We start from the raw sequence: 24,430 nt of genomic DNA, 5'->3' as shown, positions 1-24,430 counted from the left end.
TGCACATCACAGTAGGCCCCACGTCTAGGGATGGACGGCCTAGATGAAACATGCCTCAGGTGGACCCTGCAGCTTCCCACGATCAAGCTGATATTTGTTTTTTACATCTGGGCCTACTGCTGGACAACAGACTGCCCAACAAGAGGTCGCCCCCTTGCCTCATTTCCTGGTAAACAGGGGATGGATGGTGAGGATAAAAACACATACACCACAGTGGGGTCCATGTGGGGTCCACACGGCTAGTGATCAAGCCAATATTGGTGTTTTCCCATTTCCAAATGGCCCAACCGGATTGACAGTCCAGCAGGGTGGACAGCAAGGTCGTCCCACCTACTAGAGGGTCTGGATCAACATACCAAATCACAGGTGCGCCACACACATCATCACAAAGAGAGAGAGAGAGAGAGAGAGAGAGAGAGAGAGAGAGAGAGAGAGAGTGTGTGTGTGAGGGAGGAGCTCCGCTACTATGAACTCCTCTCGGTTTACAACACATACATCAAAATGGGTCCCACCACAAGTGGGCCCTCAAATAAAAATCAACTGTAGAAATCTTAAGATTACCCACTGATTGCACTCCTTCTTGGTCCATTGGCTTCCTTAGCTCCTAAGCTTCTTCTTTAATGGAAGATGATGAAGATTGAAGGGTGGAGATGGGGATTTAGGGGTAGGAAGTGGGCCACACTTGGCAAATTTTGGAGCTTCCCTAGCTTAGACAGTTGCTCTCGTTGGGTGCTTGGGAAAAATGGATAGAGAATGAGAGAGAGAGAGAGGGTCTTGTAAGAGAGGTGATGGGTGATGGGTGTAAGGAAGGGATGGGTGAGTGTAAGGAAGGGATGGGTGGAGAGAGAGAGAGATAGAGAGAGAGAGAGAGAGTTGACTTTAGGGAATGGCTTGTGTAAGAGGGGGATGGGTTGTGTACTTGACTTGTAATTGATTAATTGATGTGAAAGGTAGTAGAGATTCTCTTAGAATTTGCAACACGCGGCATTTTCCTTGAAATAAATGCTGGTCCATAACTCCTGGCCTGGGTATCACATCGGTGCGCAGGTCGCGGTGTTAGAACCGCGGTGACTATGCGGTCGCTAGGGTTTAAGTCTCGAGTCGAGTCGACTTTGATCTACGGGATGCAACTTAGGGTCGCGTGCAAACGCCAATTACAGGTTGCGGGTTGCTAGAATTCGACGAGGAGGATCACGAAAGTCTAAGGAACGGTACGAACTAGGATACGAGCCTTACAAATTACCAAATTATGAATGATAGAGAGTCACCTTGATTCGATCAAAGGTGGGCCCCATTGAATGGAACGATTAGATCAAATTCACGATTGGTTTAAATTACGTATTATGAATCTTGGATTTAAACATGTACGACTATTCAATGTATTTATTTCTACCAAATACAGATAAGTGAATCCCAACATGCCACATCTCTGTTATGATTAAGATGGATTTGTTATGATTGCCATATCTGTTATAATGTCTTGCTAAGATTGATTTATTTAAGTATGAAATATTCCAATGAACGACTATTACTGTGGATTGAATATATGAAGATGTCTATCATTACATTCATGAAATTAGAGTTTCCACTTATATAGAGAGATGTATATGACAATTTGGATATGTCGATGCATTGAGCATTGAGCATGCATCACATGTATTACATAGTGCTCCTGTGCTGATTCCTAGAGGCACGCTCTAGACAAATTGCATGCACACCTCATGCCTGGGTTCCTAGGGGATCTCCTTAAATGATTTCATAGTAGAATTGTTACTGGATGCCCACCATTCCTGGAGAAGCTTGACAAGTGCAATGCTAGTTGACGGATATCTAACCCAAGTAAGTGTATGATTACCCCACTTGATACATGCATCTCATGTAATTTTGCATCCATGCTCATTTCTACATTTCTCTAATTTAATTGTTGTTATGTGCTATCTTAATTGTATCGTGCATGAACCATGATGGGTTCACTCACTAGGCTTGGTCAACCGATGTTTGTTGAATCATACAAAGGTGATCGAGATTAGAAATATAAATCAATTACCAAAGAATGAGGCCCAAATGGCGGATGACCCATAGGATCAACAGCTGTACTTATCTGAAGATGAACTTATTGTGATGAACTGATTAAATGGATTGTTTAATAAGAACTGATGATTATGAACTTTAAGATCTCTTTATATTACTCATTTATGATTAGAAATTATTAGGGTATTTGTTAATAGACATTTACGCTGGATGGTTGTTGATATTATGACTGAAAAGTCCCAAATGGATGGACTTAGTTGAGTTATCGGTTAGATGATGTGGTTTGAGAATGAGGTGGTAGTGATTAATGGAAATGTGTGAAACTGTATGATATGTATGGATGTGTGAATGTTAGAATTGTGGATGAACTTCGAATGCATTAAGCTATGCCTCCAAGCAACTATATGAATTATCAATTTAAGTACACTTGGAGTACGAGTCATAGGCCATAACTTGAGTATAATAGTGCACACTTTGTATCTGAATTGTGGGCGTGGCATATCCTTTTGCCAGCCCTAATCATTCCACAAATTCAACACCAATGTATACATCTTACTAACAAAAATATTGAACTACTTTTTTTCATTATTTATTTTTTTCCCAACAAACTATTAGGCCACAAATTGTACAATTAGATGGCCTCATCAATATATTTGCAGTGAGACTGATGCAATCACATACTAGACTGAATCGAAAAGCTGAAACAAGAAAACCAATGGTTTATTGAAATCAACCACATGTTCGAGGTGGACGACTCTTCTCCATCCTAGATTTGAGGGCAAAGATGGCGGTCGACAATCATGACCTGAGTCCAATTCCGCATTGCAGGTCCCACCCCAATTAGTTGCCTCATCTTCATCCTATATGGAAAGAAGTCTAAAGTGTATGGAGAAAAAAGTAATGCCCTTTCTCCTCTTGATACGCTGAAAATTAATTCTAAGGACAAAAGCAATGCCCTGTCTCCATCTCTTTGAAAAGTATGAACATTCATCACCCTAGTAGGTTTAATCTTTTGGGAATAGTCCGCTTAACTCTAAGAATCCTGAGAAAATATGGTATATCCCCTGCAACAATTGATGCCATCCAAATGTTTTCCCTGCTTTGGATGGCAAGTGGTCTAAATCAAACTTTGATGGGGTCGTTTGATTAGTGTTGGAAATTAAAGTTTGATGATTGGAATTGTCTAATAGATATTAGCCATTAAAATATGTTGGATCAAATTTTGCACCGTCATATCTACCCCAAAAATCTTAAAATACCCTCCCCATTGTAGGAAGTTAAGAAGAATTTCTTAATCACCACTGAATGCTGCGGAATCTGCACCACTCAAAAGGTCAACCAGAAATTTCAAAATTACATCAACGATCACACCAATCTAGAGCATGAGCCATGAATGAGCTCAAAACCTCCCAAGCATTTCAAGCCATAAAACAAAGCAGTGGTCTAGTTCCATAGCTCAATGGTAGACATGCATCTGTTTCAACAATGAAAGACCAGGGATCAAGTGCACATGTGGTGTGAGTGGATGCGTGAGTGTGTGGGGTGTGGGTGGCTAGGTCTCATCATTCCATGGATTTAACATTAGTTTCAAGATCTTGACAAAAAAAACATTCAACAAATTCATTTCATTAAAAAATCTTAATTTAATTGACAAGCCTTGGATTGTACAATTAGATAGCCTCGTTAACATCCTAGGAGCCTATAAGGACAGAAGGTAAACTAGGGAAATACAAAGAAAGTATAAAAGGCATGACATAAGTGAGAGGTAGGCACTCATCAACACTAGGGGATGAAAACCATTTGCACCTTTTTGTCTAAATAAAAGTCCTTGTAAATACATTTTCTTTGCATTTGCAACCGTTTGTATTATAATCCCACATAGGGAAACTTTTTTCACTTTTTCACTCCATTATTATTTGACACCTCATGTCATAAGCAAGCTATTTTCCGTCCATTTAACTTTTTGGGAAAAAATCTCTTATTGCCACGAAAGCAAATGCAAAGATGTTTAGTTGAACATCTTAAGACCTTTGGAGTCTTTCTACACATAATCGTAAATAATAGAGAGTTGTAGAGATTTTATTGATTCTAACAACACTCCAGTCATTTGACTTTTGTCAAAGTTTCTATTTTGTATCTACATTGTTATGGTGTGATAAGGAGCCGGTTTACTCCAACAGGAAATAGCAGATGTTGCGGCAACGTATTTGTATCTAAACTATTATGCAATATTTCATATAAAAGTTATTTTTCAACACACATTTTCTAATTTTTACCCTATTTGTTAAAGTTCTACGAATATCCTAAATTTTTTTACAAGTTATTAAGAGGTTATATTTGTGACCCATGACAAATTAAAAGGTGTCTAAACTTACAATTTCTTGAATCTAATAAGATTTTTCCAACCTAATGCCGATATTCCAACAAAAGGATATTATTTCTAATAAAAAGGATGTTTAAAATGTTCATATGTCAAATTGAAGATAACATTATTCAAATGTCTAGTCGGGAGGTGTTCTCATTTAATATACATTATGGTAGCTATTTGTTCTCCCACGACACCTAAATTCTATTTTTAAGTTCCATGATTATTCTAGTAATTTTTAAGTGATCTTAAAATTTAGATTTCTAGATTCATAAAACCATATTGCTAATATGAATTAAACTTAGTTCAAGTCTCTAATTTCATCAATGTAACTTTAGAATATTTGAATTTATATAAGTTCCATTTTCCCCAAGGCCTAATTTATCTAAACTCCGATCTAATACCATCTTGTAACACCCAAGTTTTCATAACCCGAGTATAATACTTGTTTTCCGAAATTCTGAGTGCTAACTTTAAAATTTAAAGTCTAAATTTAAACAATTTTCTCAATTTTCATTGTTAGCAGCAATACTAGCAGAATAAGCTAAGCATTAAGTAAAAGTTTTTTATTCATAACAAAAATCCAAATGTGGTGCCCATACAAAACTTATATAACCCAAATACCAAAAGTACCCTAATCTGAAATAGAAATTTATCAGCTAATGATGAAGTTCAATATGCTCCAATGGGATCTCGTATAGCTCCTCAACTACTTGATCCCTTTTCACAACTAGGTGAACAGCGTCGGCTCTCTCTAACCTGCATCAACTGATATGTTTTGATAGCGTCAATGGTTATTGCAATGAGAAATACCCTCTAAGATTACACACCCAACATTCATAATTTAGAATAGTTCGCAATACATAGAAAAAGATATAGTAAACAATAAAATTCTAACTCATGATCATATACACAGAGAATATAGCCAACCAACAAAATTACGTACTCTATTAAGAAAATGTAAAAAGAACCACAATATGAATGAACATATCAAAATAATCAAATAATCAACATGTGACCTTCTGCTTCACCCGAATATCACATTGTATGTGAATTGCACAAGATGGAAAATCAACAAGTGAACTTCCACTTCACTTGAAAATTATATAAAACTTCGCAAGGTAATTAGAAAATCAACAAGTGAACTTCAACTTTACGTAAAAATAACAATAAAAGTGAACTCTGCAAGATGAATAGAAAATCAACACATGAACTCCGATGTCACTCAGAAATTATAATGAACCCCACATAAAATAAACCATCAAGCCACAAAATGGAAAATTTTCCATCAAAATCACATAAGTCAAACAGTTCATCCAAGGATGCAATAAAATTGGATTATCCCCAAAAGCCACATAGGCCCAAATGATCCCTAAGATGGTAAGTCCACAATAATTTTCATTTAATCCATTAGAAAAAAATGTCCACTAGTTCAAGGACCTCCAAAATATCATCAAGTAATCAGAAGTGGCAAACAGATAATTAATTAACATATTTTTAACTTGAGATAACATGTGACAATCAAATCACTTATTCTTAATAAAATTAAAGAGGCATGTCAATTATTCAATTTAAGAGTCAATTGCATAAAAGATTAGCATATTCGTGTACTGAGACAAATAGATTAACCAACTCAATAGGTTATAAATATAAGTAATTAAAACATCATCTATAATAAGATTAACGAACTCAAGTGATAAGCTTAAAGGGGGAAAACCTCACTTTGGGATGCAGATACACTCGCTTAGCTTACAAAGCACAAAAGATCTGCGTACTAGGAGTCCAAATATCCACATCTGAGTCGACATAAACGAACTCAACTTCACTAAACTCGGCTACATCACAAACTAAATTGGCTCAACCTGATTTTGAACTCCATCTAAATAGTGAAATCCAACACACTTTAAAAGAGAGTGCATTAGCCGAGAGTAGGCATGTAGCTAAACCGCTTTACAGTTTATGTAATGGGTTGAATGATTTAAATTTCTATCTGTTATGTTTTGTTGAACAATATACTTGATTTATTTCCTACGACAAACATGTTTAACAGAATGCCTAAATGATGCTTTTACTAAGTAGACTTTGTTTTTGCACTTCTTCTTGTTTGTATTCCTTTACATAAATATTTAAAAGTAAGTGCATGTTGATTATTTAGTTAAAATCTCCTATTCACCCCCTCTAAGACATTAACTGTAATTTCAAGATTGAGCCCCATTGTTATGCTTTCTTGGGATGCTTCTTCAATGCTCTCTTGTTCTTGAATTAACTTCTCATTTACTCCCACGATCGTTGGTGTGGATGCTTCAGATCATATGATCAATCACCTTATATTTGATGCTTTAATGAGATGACCAAGGTAATGGGAGAAAGTTGAATCTACTATAACTAAATAGTTAGTTGTTATCCAATGTAGATTCACCTAGATGGGTGTTTTAAAGGTTAATAGACTAAGGATTTTCCTATGAAATTGCGTCTATTCATTAGAAAATGGTGGAGATCAAGTACATCCTCATAATGGAGGTTGGAATCCTCATTAGAGTGGTAAATCTCAAGAAACATGACTTGAATCTCTTAGGTTTAAAGGCTTAAAAAGTAGATTTAAGAGTGGGGAATCACCTAATCTCTAATGGTATAAAAAAATCCAAAGGTTGAAATGCCCTATATAAAGAAGTTGAGTTCTAATGACTATAAACAAGCATAAAATGACACCTTCAATCGATCGATCGATGTGTCGATCAGTCAAACTTAGTTTCACTTTGGCTAGAAATGTTGTTGGATTAATTGTTTTGGCCATTCTCGATCAATTGTTTGAGGATTCGCTCAATCAATCGATCGATTGAGGATTCGCTTGATTGATCGAGGATCAATCGAAATCACCCAGAGTTCTGCTATCTTTGGGATATACAATTTAAAACAGCTCTGAATCTTTATAGCCAGCATATCTAAATAAGGATCCTAAGGCTAATGCATGATCAAATAAAGATTACCTATTAAGGAATAGATCATCTAGAGTTTAAGGTTGTTTTGAGTCTATTTGGGTCTAAGGTTAGGATCACCAAGGCACCTCATGATTTACCTATTCTTTACTCCTTTATATTTCATGTCCTCTTGTGTCTTCGATCTTTAGTTTCCAAGGGCTCAACCGACTTACTGACACATGGACACACATGATTGACTAATATGTGTACTAATAGGAAGGTGCTAAGACAATTAACACACCTCTAGCATGCCACTTTGAGTTATCAGCAAGGTTATGTCCAAGTATAGAAAATGAGATTTCAGATATGTCACGGGTATCATATGCAAGTATAGTGGGGAGTCTCATGTTTGTAATGGTTTGCATGAGGTAAAATAAAATGGACAGCTAGTGCGATCAATAGATATATAGCGAATGTAGGAAATGAACATTGAAATGTTGTTAAATAAATTCTAAGGTATCTCAAGTGCACAATCGATACTAGAATCATGTTCAGAGGACATGGAACTTTAGGTGGAGTTGTAGACTATATGGATTCAGATTATACAAGTGATCTAGACAACAAGAGGTCCGCTATGGGATATATTTTCACATTAGCAAGCCGACCGGTATGTTGGAGACCTACGTTATAGTTTATAATAGAGTTCTCTACAACCGATGCATAATATATAATTGCAACAGAGGCATCAAAGGAGGCACTATGGTTGAGCGGTCTGATAGGAGAGCTCAGGTTGAGGCAAGAGGTGATTCATTTACATTACGATAGTCAGAGTTCTATCCATCTAGCGATGAATCAAGTGTATTACGCAAGAACCAAGTACATCAATGTGATGTTCTACAAGATACAAGAACTCGTTACTTTTAAATAGATTCTGTTTCTAAAGATCCACATGGACAAAGATGCTACTGATATGTTGACTAAGTCGATGACCAGAGGGAGTTCAAGCATTGCTTATGCTTGATCAATCTCTCCATCCATTAATAAGATTGTGCACCATTGCACAGGGGTGTAAATGGTATGCATTCTAGGTGGAGAATGCTGGGAGCAATCTATGCTTAAGGTGGAGGTTGTAAGGGAGATCTTTAAGGTGACTTATCAGAATGCAAGTCAATGTGGATATTATTGTGTGGGATGCCTTGGATTCTGCTGATCCGCTAGTGTAGAGAAGCCATATCTCAGTTCAACCGGTGTCTTTTCAGTCCAACCAAATTAGGGAAGGTTTCTTAGTTTTCTCACTATGAATATTTACACATTTTCATTTCGATCAAAATATATGAGTTGGTTTATTTCGATTTGACAGAAGGTCCCATTTGGTCCAACTGACAGGTTACATAAATTAGTACAAATTGTGGTATTTAAGTCCGTTTTCGATTACGGCTTAGATTATACGAGTGATTTCTCTCTGAGGGTAAGGGTTTTGTGAGGTGAGTCAATTTTCTACACTTGTAAGGGCATGGGAAGGGATTTTTTCAAGGGGCCAGAGTTTTTCTAGGTGCGCATTGTAAGGAGAGATTGGGTTTCCACTGTAATCCAAGAAGATAAGTGGTGTAAACTCTAATGATTTTAATTATAGTGAATTTCTATCATTTTGTGCCATAGTTGTTTCCCACAAGGATTTTCTACATTAATTTTCTTATACTTTATGTGAATACTTTATTGGTTCTTGTTTATTTGATTGTTTTAAATTTGTTGAACATACTTCCACAAGTGAATAAATTAACTATTTTATTAGATCTAAATTTCTAATACCTAAGGTTGATCTAGATTTGTTGTGGCTGGGATTAGATTATAGTGGTGTGAGATAAGTGCTGGAACTCCAATAGGGAATCTTATGATTTCCTAACCTATAAGCATTATTCTATGATATCTGGCAAACCCTATATTGTAACCCTTATTTGGCTAGTGGTGACTTTAAGTTATATGCATTATCTCATCTAAGTAAAATCGCACCTCAATCACACCAATGCTAGAGGAGAGTAAGAAAAGGCCGAGTAAGTGAGGACACCATACCAGCATGAAAGCACTCATTGACTAATAATAAGTTGGCAGTTCAACATCTAAACTAATTCCTTACTATTGAATTATCAATTTTAAAATTTTTACATAAAATATATTAACAATTAAACATTTTATAGTAACTCAATATTCTTCTTATTATAATATGATAATGTCTTTTTCATATTAAATTCATTGTCTAGCATAATACAAAATAAAGAAAAAGAAACACATCTTCTTATATATCCGATATGAATACAAGTACGCTCTTAACCCAAGACTAAATATATCCAGAGCTTGTTTAGAAACATAATCAACAAAGCAACTTTGTTTGAAAATATTTCTCAATATAACTACCAATAATAACTTGGTAATGACTGAGGTAAGACAAACCTCCATCTAATATTTGTGATCTAACTTAGATGTCTCTGTGAATCGTGACCCTGAGATACTGGTTCTTGATTGTATGCATTTCTGAAGCCACATCTTTCATGCACATTCGTTCTCTTGGAGACTCTGAAGAGCCTAACACACCGATTTTGACCATTGAAATCAAGCATTCATGCATTTTATTTCTTGTATTGATATGATTTCCATTGCCTTGAGTAACTTCAATGTCTTCTATAAGCAGTCGTGGCTCAACAATCTCCATTACTTGTTCAGGCAAAGCCAACTTAGCAAAGTGATGAAGGCTTAGATTGTCCATAAACATACCATCAGTTGGCCCCTTTCCAGTGATCATCTCCAATAGAAGGATTCCATAGCTGTAAACATCTCCTTGTGTAGATGCTTTATTGCCCATTGCATATTCTGTAATTTATACATCTCATATTAGAATGTAAGTGACCATTTGGATATAAATAATATTCTATTTAAACAAGTAATTAGCATTTTTCTATTCTAAATATCTAAATTTCTAACATCAATTAGTGTGCTATGAACTTGTAAATGCTTACAAAGATATTCAAAATTGTTCAATAATTACTAAAGTGAACGAACTCAGGGTGTCAATCATCAACTGAACAAAAGACTTATTGTTATGGTTTTTGTGTAACACATATCTTAACTAAATATATTATAAGAAATAATTCTTTATATCTTACTATGGTGTGATTAATGTGGGGTGCAAGTGAGTACTGCTTTGTTTATCTAGATCTTGTTGGGTATATCCTTTACATCTGAGGTCATTCTTTCAGGATTCGAAACCAAATAAAATCAAGTTCAGGTAAGATTTACCAGTGTTCCACATTCAATGTACAAGAGGTGGCCTAATTGATCTCACAAGAATGATCAGGCCAACCCACATAATGAATAGGCATTAGTCATATGCGGGAGCCTATAAAAACCTAAGCCATTCAACAAGTGGGACCCATTATAAAAATACCATGCCAATATGGTAAAAAGTTCCATTAATCAGCAACACCTATAGGAAAATTTGGAAGCTTAGAAAAACATAACTACTATTTCATGTTCAAGGTACATGTGGTTGATCAACGTACACAGATCTACCTATTCAACTCGGAAGCATAATCTTATCCCAATGCATATATTTGAAATAGTCCCAACTCATGGATGGCTATGATTTTATGGTGCATACCATGATAGCATGTGTACTTTTCTAGTACATGCATCACCAAGAGAATCCATCCACATGAGAACCCAGAGAAGTGAGCGTGAGCGTGAGATGCTCCAACCACATGTATGCTTTGAACTAGTATATTTTGTATACCTCTTAAAAGTGCCCATATGAGTGGATGAGCCTTCCTTTTACGCAAGATTGTCTTCATGCTGGGATTACCTTGTCCCATACACTCAAGTATATAAGTGTAGAGATATGTAGGGGGCTAGAATACCTTTTTGTCCATACAATTACTAGGGGTGTGGTCTCACCTTTTGGGGGTGTATGTAGAGAGAATGTTTCATGTCCAACTAGTTTGGACCACAAGTTACGCTCTACCCAATGGATAGCCTACAACCTCTTAAGTACATGCGACATCCAACCCATCCAGTAGGTTAGGCTCACCATGAGGATCATTTGCACCACGAAAATCAGCTCCATCTACCCATCAGGTGGATCACATCTATAAAAAACAATGACCATCCATTGATAAATAGACTTGCTCAATTATTTGATGGTTGATTTTTTCATGAGGCAATCCTTGTGATGGGGCCAATCTATTGAACGGATTGGATGTTTATTTGAAATCCACCTAGATCACAAGGTTTGTCACCTTATTTCACACCAGGGCCCAAAAAACATCCCCTTCCATGATTTAGGTAGACCACACAATTGGAAATAATACACGGGAAAACATTCACCTTCCAAACTGTTTCAATATGTATGGCTCCCCTGAATCACGGATGGGTCTAATTTTTGAGCCTTGGGCCTTATTTTAGTGTGCAAGCTAATGGTTGGAGTTGATTTCATATTATCATGGTAGTGGACCTACTAAAAATTAAGGGTTGTCCTCTCTCCTAACTTTTAGTTTGATGTGGCCCAATCATAGGTCAGCCTGATTTTTGGCCCCAATCTTACTCGGGATGGCGTATCTAATGATCGGAGTGGATTTCACAGTGGGCCATATAGAAATTAACAATGGTGGGCATCCATCTTCCCAATTATTTCCCTTGGAATGGCTCACCTAAATCAGAACTGAGTCTATTTTCTGACCTGGGGCCTAACATGGGCTAATGCCTCTATTGGTTAGAATAGATTTCAGATGCATATCACAATGGGCCTACCCAAGCCCACCCTACTTGCTCGCACCTCCTGTACTCTCCTGCGAAGCGAATAGCCAGACTAGGTGGGTGTGTGTTTTTGTTCATTTTTATGTTTTCATATACAAGGAATTAAATAAGGTAAAAGACAAAATTGTTACCTGGAGCGATGTATCCAACAGATCCCTTGATTCCAACCGAGCTAGTTTGAACCTCAGGTAAGAACCTGGCTAGCCCGAAATCACCCACATGAGCAATCATGTCATCATCAAGAAGAATATTGCTTGGCTTTAAATCTCGATGAATGATTGACGTTTGGCAATGATTATGCAGATAATCCAGTGCAGAAGCCACATCAATAGCTATGTTCAGCATTTGAGTAAACTTCAAGTTCCTTCCAAGCTGCTCATGACCATCTCTCTGCAACCACTTGTCTAGACTTTCATTGGGCATGTACTCGTAAACTAGAGCTTTAAAATCATTGCCCTTGAAATCAATGCTGACACAGCAAGTTAAGATCTTAACAAGATTCCGATGCCTAATGGTTTTTAAGGCTTCGCATTCAGCCATGAAGCTCCTTAGAGCTCCTTGTTGTTGAAGATTGAAGAGTTTCACTGCTACCATAGTTCCATCACGATCTAGAGCCCCTTTATATACAGCGCCAAAACTTCCAGTGCCGACCAAATTGGCAGATGAGAAGCCATCTGTTGCTTTAAAGAGTTCCGCATAAGACATGGTGACGAAAGGATCCTCCGCAGAAGGCACATCAACCGGTTTCCTTCTTGACTTTCTTATCCAATAAAGAGTGGCAAAGATACATGATACTAAGATGAGGCACAGGACAACAACAGCAACAACTGAGATTTTTACTTTTGATGCAAGAGACTTTCTCCGTTTCTTGGAAGCTTGGCTAGCGCATTGAGGCAAATTTAATTCTGGAATACCCCCACAAAGCTTATTATTTCCGAGCACTGAAACTTGACTGGCATTTCCAAAGACCCCTTGTTTTGGTACTTCACCCTTGAAATTATTGAAGGAAAGATTTAGAGACTCTAGAGCAAGCTTCTCCAGATATTTTGGAATCTCCCCGGAAAGGTTGTTGCGTGAAAGATCCAGGTATCGAAGGCCTCTTAGAGTACTAAATATTGGAGGAATTGATTCTTGAAAGAAGTTTCCATCCAACAAGAGATACTCTAGGCTTAGACAATTGCCTAGCCAGCTTGGAATTTCTCCTGACAATTTGTTATTTGAAACGCTCAATATCCAGAGAGTTTTCAAGTTACCAACTTCGACTGGCAAACTATCGGTAAAAGAGTTATTTCCAATGTCAAGTTCAATCAAAGATGGAAAGATGAAAAGCGGTTTCGGTAAGCTACTGCTGAACTTATTAATGTGGAGGTATATGAATTCCAGGTTTATGCAATTACCAAGAGTTGAAGGTATGCTCCCCGATAGATTGTTTGCATATAAACTGAGTACCAACAATTGGGAGATGTTGCCTAAGGAAGACGGAATTTGCCCTGATAATTCATTTTCTGCAAAGAAAAGCTTTCCTGCCTTGTTAAGCTTCCCAATACCAATGGGAATAGTACCTGTTAAAAAGTTTTGCGCCATATCCAATACTGTTAAGTCGACAAGATTCTGAATCCCTGATGGGATGCCTCCGAATATCTCGTTTTCTCCCAAACTTAGCGTAGTCAGTGTTGAGGGTCAAATATTGCATATCAGACCCATTTATTATATGGATTTACAAGCATAATACCGTTTAATAGCCTGATTTAATTGTATTTGTGATGCAGAGTGTATTTACAAGCATGAACTGAAAAAATGGTGCTTAAACCATGGATTTAACGCTCTGATGATACCCAAGGCAAGGGACGGACTCCAGGGGACGAAGATTGATGGAATTATGCATCAAGGATCCGAGGAAATCAGGCCATTCATATTAAAGAGGCCCGAAATTGGTGAAGAATGCAAGATCACATAGTTCCCGCCATCTGATTGGCTCAAAACTTTATACATGGCCTGAGGGCCATAAATTAGCCGTACATATCAAATTTCAGCCATCGGATCACTATGGAAGTGCCCCAACTGACAGATCAGCCCATAAACCATTGATTCTGGGCCCACCTGATATCTGGAACTATCTCAACTTTGGTCTCGGCGGTTTAAATAAGATGAGGAAACAAATGGATGGTTTGGATTTTGATAAAACATCACAATGGGCCCCACATATACAACGTGTGTATATGAGGTACACATGTACCCGAGCCGCACCAAACAAGCTAAAGCGGGTCAGCAGCGCTGACCCGCATCTTCTTCCCAAAAACGGAATTTCCGTTTCACGCGGCGAGACGAACGGACGCGGTCCGATTTTGCGGACGCTAGTGGGCCCCACACATTGTCCCGGTAGAAAATCCAAACCGTCCATCTTGTAGAGGGCCATAAGTTCTTCAAACCCATGTTAAACTTTTGGACCCATGCAAGCACACGTGCACGATACAGAGGCCATAAGTGGACTGCCCTGCAACGTTCAAATTGATGTTTGGGTGATTTCTTCTCTGATTCCGCGTCAATGGACGTTCAAAACTACCCATTATTGACCGAAATTTCGTCCTGAATCCAATGGACGGGGTGGATTTCCCAGAAAATACCTCTGTGGGGCCCACCGATCACGTCAGCGGGTCTGCATGAACCTTACGCGCGTCCGGGAAATCCGGAGATTCGGGGGAGTTGTGGGCCACGATCATCAATCTTTTCGATGATCTGAACCGTCTAAATAATAGAGAGGGAAGATCCCTCCACTTCCACGCTGGCAGAATCGATCAGACAATGAACAACGGTCCGCACGAAGTCTCTGATTACTGGCTGCGTAAACTGACCCGCGCTTCTTTGCCGATTCCTTGCTGTGAAAGGGGTCTTCTGCACGCACGACTCCAGCCGGGACTCCCTTCCACCGGCCTTCCTCCTATAAAAGGAGAAAACAGAGGTGAGGAGAAGGGGAGCAGCCGTGGAGGCCAAGAGAAACGTGAAGGAGACGTGGAAACAGGGAGGGCTGTTGCTGCTGTGCACGGCTGGGAGAGAAAAGCAGAAGGCTGTATGTGGAGTGCACCGCTGGTTTCTCTGCTGCTGGAGACAGGGAGCAAGAGGATCGGTTTTTGAGCAGGAGCAAGGAAGAAAGAAAGAGGAGAAAACGTGAAGTTTTTTTTAGTTTTTGTTTTTCCTTTCGTTTCCTTTCATTTATTTCTTTCCTTCTTGTTCTCTTCTTTCTCGTTTTATTTCCTATTTGCTTTGACTTAGCCTATATCATGTGTGGCTAAAACCTCTTAGCTAGGCTAAGAGGTGAAGCCTGTAGCGAGATGGGAGAGTCTAATTCTATGCACTTAATGATAATTTCTGAACTGAGTTTAAGTTGATTATTCATAGTTTTCTTAGTCTTTAATGGTCTATTGTGACTGAAATTACAATGGGTTGCGATGGCTTTGAATATTTCTTCCCCTTTTCATGTTTATGACGTCAGGAGGCCCTGTTGTTCATCATTGTCCCACGGGCATGGTAGGATGACAGTACCCTTCCTGATCTTCATACATTGTTGAATGGTTGGTAATTAGTTTAATCCTGTTGTTTACTTTGTCTCCTGGGCATGGTTAGATGATGGAATCCATTCTAATTCATACACATTTCCTCTCTTGAAACCTATATCAATGGCAGTTCAGTAAATTTCCATAATTTGGGATCCTGGCATACGATCTCCCTGATCTCTACAAGTGGATCCTCTGAATCCCTAGTTCCCTTCCTCTAAATTCCTTAAAGTTTTAGATAATTATTCCACAATTATTTCTGAAATTCTATTTGGTTTAGATCATATCTTAGTCTAGTTCTATTTCTACTTGGTTTCAGATAACGTACAGGTATCAGTCCCTGTGGATTCGACCTCGGTCTTACCGAGTTTATTACTACATCACAACCCTATACTTGGGGAGTGAACAAGTTTTTGACAACCCCCAACCAGCATTTTGCTAGTCCCGAGCAAAGTATGCGAAAAGTAAGTTGAGAATTACAGAACAATTTCTACAAACTCGAGAGATTTATGAAAAACAATTCAGATATTCGAATTCTAAGATTTATGAATGTTGGCATTACTTTCTCCTAGAATCAAACTCACGGTACTTCATAATCAAGCTCAAATATTAATTCATTAATTAGAACAATGCTAAATATTGAATTCCATGGATGTATAGTCTAATCTCGACTTGTCAACATTAAGTTTTACCTCGATATTTAAGGATATCATTGGTAACAACTAAGAGACTTCACGATAACCCAACTTGGCTTACACATTATCTTTTTATTCTTTTATTTTTGATTTTTTTTCATTAGAAGTAACGCCAAGAAGAGGGATCAGATCCTCACCTATAGGGAGCAAACCTAAGGTAAAGACTGTACACCCAACTTTTTCACATATCATTCATGGGGAATCGAATCCTCACCTATAGGGAGCAAACCTATGGTAAAGACTGTTCGCCCAATCCATTCAATTTCTCAAGTTGGTTCCTTTCATGTTTAGTGATTACCAAGTTAATCCTTTAATATCAAACTGAAACCTTAATATGCAAGTGAGATGTGTCTTGCAAATTCATGACTCAATCAATGTTTACAAATTCTAATAATGGATTAACAATTCAAACTTAGCTGTGAAATTTAATGGATAACTGAATCCAAGAGTCATGAAGTACCAACATCACACATCTTAAAATTCTAAGTGCCCTAGATGGCCGTCAAAATCACTTCGAATTCATCAGAAAGCCTGAAAAATTAAAAATTTTCACAACACTTTTGCTCAACCAACTTTTACTCAAGACCAAGAAATACTGATTAGGAAACCTAATCTCCCACCCCCAACTAAAAATCTACATTGTCCTCAATGTAAAAGAAATAAACATGCAATGCACATGGGACAAAATAAGTAAATGAGAAGTGATAGGAAGATAATACCTGAAAAAATCAAGAGGCTTTCCATAGCTATTTACGTAAAAGAGGGTCAGTACAAGAGAGAAACCAACAACAGTAAAGACAAGATCCTACCTATACCACTTTCGCAGGTGCTCTCGATTGCATTTAGCATATGCAACAAGCCTTTAAACCCCTAGGTTGCCCCTAGTGGACGAGTTGTAGTCTCGTGAGGGTTTGCAGTAATGTTACCCACAAACATTGAACTAACTAATGAAAAAAATGGCATGAAATGAAGAACTGGGTTGCCTCCCAGGAGCGCTAAGTTTACCGTCTTCTGCCAGACAAATAAAGCAACTACCCTAGTCCTAAGAAAGCAAGGAAACACTACTGAGTCAAGCCGCAAGGTTCTTCTTTCGGTCAGTATCTTGATAAATTTCTCAGTAAGTTCCTCAACAGGATCATCCAAAAGCCCTTTTTGCAATAGGCTTGGACGCCTTGGAGCATGACCTTCCATAGAAACTTATGTACCTCATAAGAAATTTTCCGTTGAAGTGCTTGAGATATCCAAAGTATATATGATTCACCTGTGTCAGAAAAAGTTGCAAAGTTAGTATCCCATGATGAATCAGAGACTACAGGTAGATCAAATTGAGAAAAATTTTCAGGAAGTGGTGTAGTATCAACACATTCCGAAGTAGCAAACTTCAATTTAATTTTCAGCTCCTCCTCCCCTAATGATACACATTCAGGGTCTGTGGAAGAAGGAGCTTCAGGGTAAGGGTTCACTCGGTCAGTGATGACTACCGAGATGTCGTCTTGCAAGGCATTCACTATGTCTCTTATCATGGGATCATTTGAATCTGCAAAGTGTGCCAAACAATCATTAAAAGAGTTGGGACATTCAGCTGAGGGTGACTCATTTTCCACATTAAAGCTTGCGATGATCTGCCCAAGGAATCCATTGTCTTTAAAGGTAAACGGAGGTGTGCTCTCTTGCTCCAGCCCTACACAGATAGATTGAAAATCAATAGGGGAAGCATCGATGTGATCACTTTGTTCATTGAAACTACTCAATCGAGGTGTTGAGTTGTCAAATGTGTACAACTCAGATGGTAGCCTCAACTTAGTGGTTTCAATTTCCAAGGTTGTAGCGAGCAACTTGTCCTTCTCCCGAATCATATCATCATTTAATTCAGAGGAATGGTCCAAACATGTTTCACAAGAGTTAGAAGGGTCGATTGTAAGGGGCTCATCCTCTACCTTAAAATCAGACATGTCAGGTGAGGGGAGTGACTCATTATGATCGACCACTTCATGTACATCTTGATCATTGACCTGGACCAAACTTGAGATTGATTCTAGGGGACCTTGGGCTGTATATTCATGATCATCATCCCAATAAGCATCATCGTCTAATTCAGTGCAGTGCTTATTTGGGGTGAGTTCACTTTCCTCGCATTCTATTCCCAGATTGGGTTGAGGTTCACATAAACCAACATCTCCCTCATCATTGAAATCTAGTGTATCCTGTGAGTGAAGTATATCATCATCATTATATTCGAAAGACACCCATGTATCTCCACCATTCTTTTGAACAGTCATTGAGATCGACTCATCGGGGAATTGAACCGTATGCTCATTAATGGAATCCAACTCCTCATTCCAAATTTCAGATTTCTTCAAAAGCAAGTGAGGATCATTTTCCTCGCATTGTATTTCTGGATTGGATTGTAGTTGGGATGAGCGAGCTTCCTCTATCATATCGAAGCGCGAATTGAGTGCTTCCATTGCTTTTCTAATACACTCCATGTTATGCTGAAATGAATTCTCTTGGATCGTTTCTGGTTGGTTCTCAAATGTAGGGTATTCAAGAGAATAATCACTACAACATGTTGTTGGTTCATCTTCCCAGTTTTGATGGTTCCACTGGTTATAGTCATACTGATCATACATGGGAGAACATGATGGTTGATAATAATCCTCATTCCCATCATTATGATCGTATACAGACCTATTAGCCGATGGAGCATAACGTTCTAGTCGGTTCTCAATGTCATTCTCGATGGAGAAAAATCTTGAGGTATACGTTGAATTCCACAACCCTCAGGCATTCCCCAATATCTCTTATCCATCTCGGCATATGCATGTACCCACGCTTCCATAGTAGAACCCTAACCCTGAGTCTAATTCTAAGAAAAATAGAAAAAATCCTACAGAAGTATGGAAAGTAAGAGGAGGAAAAGTTAGAAAGAAGGTACCAAATGAGAAGTTCCTATGTTAAGATCCTGTAAAAGAAAACAATAGAAAGTTAGTTTCTAAAAAAAGGAAAGTTCCCTAAACCTAGAAGCTAAGTTAGTTTCTAAAAAGAAGACCTAGAATTAGAAAGTCTCTAAAATAGAAAATCGAAGCCTAAAAATAAAATAAATGAAAGATGAGTTAGTTTCTAAAATTAGAAAGAATTTCTAAAAAGGGAAATAATTATCCTAGTTTCTAAAAATAAAAGATGAAAGTTTAAAAATAAACTAGTTCCTAAAAATAGAAAAAATACTAGATAATAGAAAATTTTCAAAACTCAAATTCTAATTCTAAAAATAGAAAAAGTAGAGGAATTAGAAAGGGATTACTAGTTTAGAAGTTATTTCAGGATCCTACAAAACAGGAAAACAGGTTAGTTTCTAAAAATAAAATAATAGTTTCTAAAAATAAAATAAAATAAAAACATTTAACCTAAAGTTAGTAAAATCCTAATCTTATCCTAATTCTAAAACTAATTAATTTCAGAAAAGTCAATCCCCAGCAACGGCGCTAAAACTTGTTCACTCCCCAAGTATAGGGTTGTGATGTAGTAATAAACTCGGTAAGACCGAGGTCGAATCCACAGGGACTGATACCTGTACGTTATCTGAAACCAAGTAGAAATAGAACTAGACTAAGATATGATCTAAACCAAATAGAATTTCAGAAATAATTGTGGAATAATTATCTAAAACTTTAAGGAATTTAGAGGAAGGGAACTAGGGATTCAGAGGATCCACTTGTAGAGATCAGGGAGATCGTATGCCAGGATCCCAAATTATGGAAATTTACTGAACTGCCATTGATATAGGTTTCAAGAGAGGAAATGTGTATGAATTAGAATGGATTCCATCATCTAACCATGCCCAGGAGACAAAGTAAACAACAGGATTAAACTAATTACCAACCATTCAACAATGTATGAAGATCAGGAAGGGTACTGTCATCCTACCATGCCCGTGGGACAATGATGAACAACAGGGCCTCCTGACGTCATAAACATGAAAAGGGGAAGAAATATTCAAAGCCATCGCAACCCATTGTAATTTCAGTCACAATAGACCATTAAAGACTAAGAAAACTATGAATAATCAACTTAAACTCAGTTCAGAAATTATCATTAAGTGCATAGAATTAGACTCTCCCATCTCGCTACAGGCTTCACCTCTTAGCCTAGCTAAGAGGTTTTAGCCACACATGATATAGGCTAAGTCAAAGCAAATAGGAAATAAAACGAGAAAGAAGAGAACAAGAAGGAAAGAAATAAATGAAAGGAAACGAAAGGAAAAACAAAAACTAAAAAAACGTCACGTTTTCTCCTCTTTCTTTCTTCCTTGCTCCTGCTCAAAAACCGATCCTCTTGCTCCCTGTCTCCAGCAGCAGAGAAACCAGCGGTGCACTCCACATACAGCCTTCTGCTTTTCTCTCCCAGCCGTGCACAGCAGCAACAGCCCTCCCTGTTTCCACGTCTCCTTCACGTTTCTCTTGGCCTCCACGGCTGCTCCCCTTCTCCTCACCTCTGTTTTCTCCTTTTATAGGAGGAAGGCCGGTGGAAGGGAGTCCCGGCTGGAGTCGTGCGTGCAGAAGACCCCTTTCACAGCAAGGAATCGGCAAAGAAGCGCGGGTCAGTTTACGCAGCCAGTAATCAGAGACTTCGTGCGGACCGTTGTTCATTGTCTGATCGATTCTGCCAGCGTGGAAGTGGAGGGATCTTCCCTCTCTATTATTTAGACGGTTCAGATCATCGAAAAGATTGATGATCGTGGCCCACAACTCCCCCGAATCTCCGGATTTCCCGGACGCGCGTAAGGTTCCGGCGCTGACGTGATCGGTGGGCCCCACAGAGGTATTTTCTGGGAAATCCACCCCGTCCATTGGATTCAGGACGAAATTTCGGTCAATAATGGGTAGTTTTGAACGTCCATTGACGCGGAATCAGAGAAGAAATCACCCAAACATCAATTTGAACGTTGCAGGGCAGTCCACTTATGGCCTCTGTATCGTGCACGTGTGCTTGCATGGGTCCAAAAGTTTAACATGGGTTTGAAGAACTTATGGCCCTCTACAAGATGGACGGTTTGGATTTTCTACTGGGACAATGTGTGGGGCCCACTAGCGTCCGCAAAATCGGACCGCGTCCGTTCGTCTCGCCGCGTGAAACGGAAATTCCGTTTTTGGGAAGAAGATGCGGGTCAGCGCTGCTGACCCGCTTTAGCTTGTTTGGTGCGGCTCGGGTAGATGTGTACCTCATATACACACGTTGTATATGTGGGGCCCATTGTGATGTTTTATCAAAATCCAAACCATCCATTTGTTTCCTCATCTTATTTAAACCGCCGAGACCAAAGTTGAGATAGTTCCAGATATCAGGTGGGCCCAGAATCAATGGTTTATGGGCTGATCTGTCAGTTGGGGCACTTCCATAGTGATCCGATGGCTGAAATTTGATATGTACGGCTAATTTATGGCCCTCAGGCCATGTATAAAGTTTTGAGCCAATCAGATGGCGGGAACTATGTGATCTTGCATTCTTCACCAATTTCGGGCCTCTTTAATATGAATGGCCTGATTTCCTCGGATCCTTGATGCATAATTCCATCAATCTTCGTCCCCTGGAGTCCGTCCCTTGCCTTGGGTATCATCAGAGCGTTAAATCCATGGTTTAAGCACCATTTTTTCAGTTCATGCTTGTAAATACACTCTGCATCACAAATACAATTAAATCAGGCTATTAAACGGTATCATGCTTGTAAATCCATATAATAAATGGGTCTGATATGCAATATTTGACCCTCAACAGTCAGTTGGGTCGAAATATTAGACATGGAGTCGGGCAACGCACCGCTGAGATGATTACTCTTTACCTGCAGCTTTCGTAAGCTACTGCAATTGGTCAAAGAATCGAGAAAAATCAAGTCATGAGATTTTCCAATTCCAAGTTTATTACCCGACAAACGTAAATCGGACAGACCCTTGAGGCTTCCCAAATTTGTAGGTACAGATCCGCTAAAGCTATTGTCAGTAAGGTCAATAATTACGAGTCCTGAAGCATTGGATAATGAAATTGGTATGGGTCCAGTGAATTGGTTTGCTGTGGTGGAAAGCCATTGGAGATTAGGAAGAGTGAAGCCTAAGTTAGGAGGAAGGTTTCCGTGCAATCTGTTCAATCCCACGTCCAAAACCTTAATAGAGGAGAGATTGTATAGCTGGGGTGGAATCCTACCTGACAGTTCATTTTCACTAATGGCAAACACCTCTAAGCTTGCCAACCGACCAAGGTCATCTGGTATGCTGCCATCCAGACTGTTTCTTGTGAGATAAAGTAAAGAGAGAGACGAAAGGTTTCCAAGTGAAAGTGGGATGCTTCCTGTAAGATTGTTCTTACCAAGATACAATTTAGTGAGTTTCGATAGAGAGCCAATCTCAGTTGGAATCCTCCCTGACAACCGATTCCTGGAAAGATAAAGGAATTCGAGTTTCGAAGAGTGGGTCAGATTTGTTGGAATTTCTCCGGTGAGTGTGTTATTGTCCAGAGCGAGAAACCACAAGCAGAACAACTGGCCCATCTGTTCAGGAATCGGTCCTCTGAAGCTGTTGTTTGCGAGATCGATTCTCTTGAGGAAGGTGAGGTTGCCTATGAAGGGAGAAATGGGGCCCACCAAGTTGTTCTCTGTGAGGATCAAGGCAATGACCCTTTGAGGATGGCGGCGACCTCCGCATGTGACTCCTTGCCAGCGACAGAAGTGGAGAGTATGGTTCCATGAGCTCAAGGAATGGAGAGGACCGTCGGTTATCAGAACTTTAAAGTGGAGCAAAGCAAGGTGATCGGTTTCGTTGGAGATGTGAGCGGCTGATCCGAAGAAGCATGGAACGTGAGTGGAAGAGACAAGGAGAAATGACAAAAATGGCCATAGGGTCATAGGTGGGAGCTCCATATTAGAGTTTGTGAATGAAAGAAAGCCAAGGCGAGGAAACAAATATGGAGTGGATTCTGAACGCTTGATGACTTGAGGAGTCAACTTTTAAGAAAATGATCAGATGATTTTGGTGGGTCCCAGTTTACCATATTATTGTCTTTTTTCTTTCTTTCATTCTTTATTTATTTATTTATAAATAATACTGAATCAGGTCGCTGTCCAAAAGTGTCGCAGATTCGGTACTACCCCCACCCGTACCTAGCAAAAGACGGACGGTCGGAGTCCAACGTGATGTCTATATTTTATCCATACCGTCCATCCATTGTCACATATCATTTTCGGCATTAGCCATACAAATATAAAGATTGAAGGCTTGAGTCGACCACACCAAAGGAAGAAGTGGGGATTGAAAGCCTACCAAACCAAAGCTGATATTTATGTTTTCCCTTCATTCATGTCCAGGTGATTTTATGAGCAGGTTGGATGGGAAATAAACATCACGGTGGACACTACTAAGTTTTCAACTGTAGAAGTTGAATCCCTACTGCTTCTTACTTCCTGTGGTGCGGTACACTTGAACCTTTGATGTACCCCGCTATTGGATAAATGTCTTTAATGATGTATCAAAATAGATGAACGGCGTGAATAAAGTATATACATCACAGTGGGTCTCACAGATTCCCTGACAGGACTGTCCATCTCCAATGGTGGGGTAGAACCCAATCGACGGTGATGCAGGGTTTTATCCACTCACATCCATTTTGACAAAGTATTTTAGGGATGTCCTAAAAAAAATAGGCAGATTCAAGGCTCAAATATACCACACAAAGGAAATTGTACCATTACCACTTACCTTTACAAAATTTCAAAAGGCCCACCATAATTTTTATTTGCCATCCAATCACTTGATCACTTGAGGGTGAAGATGATTAAAAAATAAATAAATAAATAAAACTAGATAAAGGGAAAACACAAGTATCATCTTGATCTAAAAATTATCTTGATCTGCTACATTTTTGGGCTCGCGCCCTAAAATAAGCTGGCAAAACAGATGGTCGACATCCAACATCCATATATAACACATACACTAAATTAGGCTGTCACGGCCTGACCAAGCTCCGTGTTACCCCCAATCTCCTCTACTATTAGTTTAAGTCAATCTGATGAGTGTGCGAGGC

At 38.9% G+C, this 24,430-nt stretch overlaps 2 protein-coding genes across 3 annotated transcripts; both read right to left on the bottom strand.

Moving 5' to 3' along the window:
- Nucleotides 1–9,772: 9,772 nt before the first annotated feature.
- On the bottom strand, nt 9,773–13,719 carry LOC131256216 (putative receptor-like protein kinase At3g47110). Of its 2 annotated transcripts, XM_058257230.1 has the most exons (3): nt 12,592–13,719; nt 12,249–12,507; nt 9,773–10,179 (listed from the first exon to the last, which is right to left on the bottom strand). In XM_058257230.1, the coding sequence occupies exons 1-3, from the start codon at nt 13,699–13,701 to the stop codon at nt 9,788–9,790; spliced, it is 1,761 nt and encodes a 586-aa protein (XP_058113213.1). In that variant the 5' UTR covers nt 13,702–13,719; the 3' UTR covers nt 9,773–9,787. The 2 variants fall into 2 exon arrangements, with proteins under 2 accessions (XP_058113213.1, XP_058113212.1); XM_058257229.1 differs by having other exon boundaries at nt 12,249–13,719.
- Nucleotides 13,720–20,679: 6,960 nt separating this feature from the next.
- On the bottom strand, nt 20,680–23,270 carry LOC131254937 (LRR receptor-like serine/threonine-protein kinase EFR). The gene is made up of 2 exons (XM_058255637.1): nt 22,200–23,270; nt 20,680–20,901 (listed from the first exon to the last, which is right to left on the bottom strand). Exons 1-2 carry the CDS (start codon nt 23,268–23,270, stop codon nt 20,680–20,682), a joined length of 1,293 nt encoding a protein of 430 aa, XP_058111620.1.
- Between the last annotated feature and the right edge of the window lie 1,160 nt (nt 23,271–24,430).

The sequence above is a fragment of the Magnolia sinica genome, chromosome 9 (genome assembly GCF_029962835.1).
Source record: "Magnolia sinica isolate HGM2019 chromosome 9, MsV1, whole genome shotgun sequence".
Taxonomy (NCBI): Eukaryota; Viridiplantae; Streptophyta; class Magnoliopsida; order Magnoliales; family Magnoliaceae; genus Magnolia; species Magnolia sinica.
Note: the sequence above shows the minus strand (reverse complement) of the source record. Positions and strands in the feature narration are given on the sequence as shown.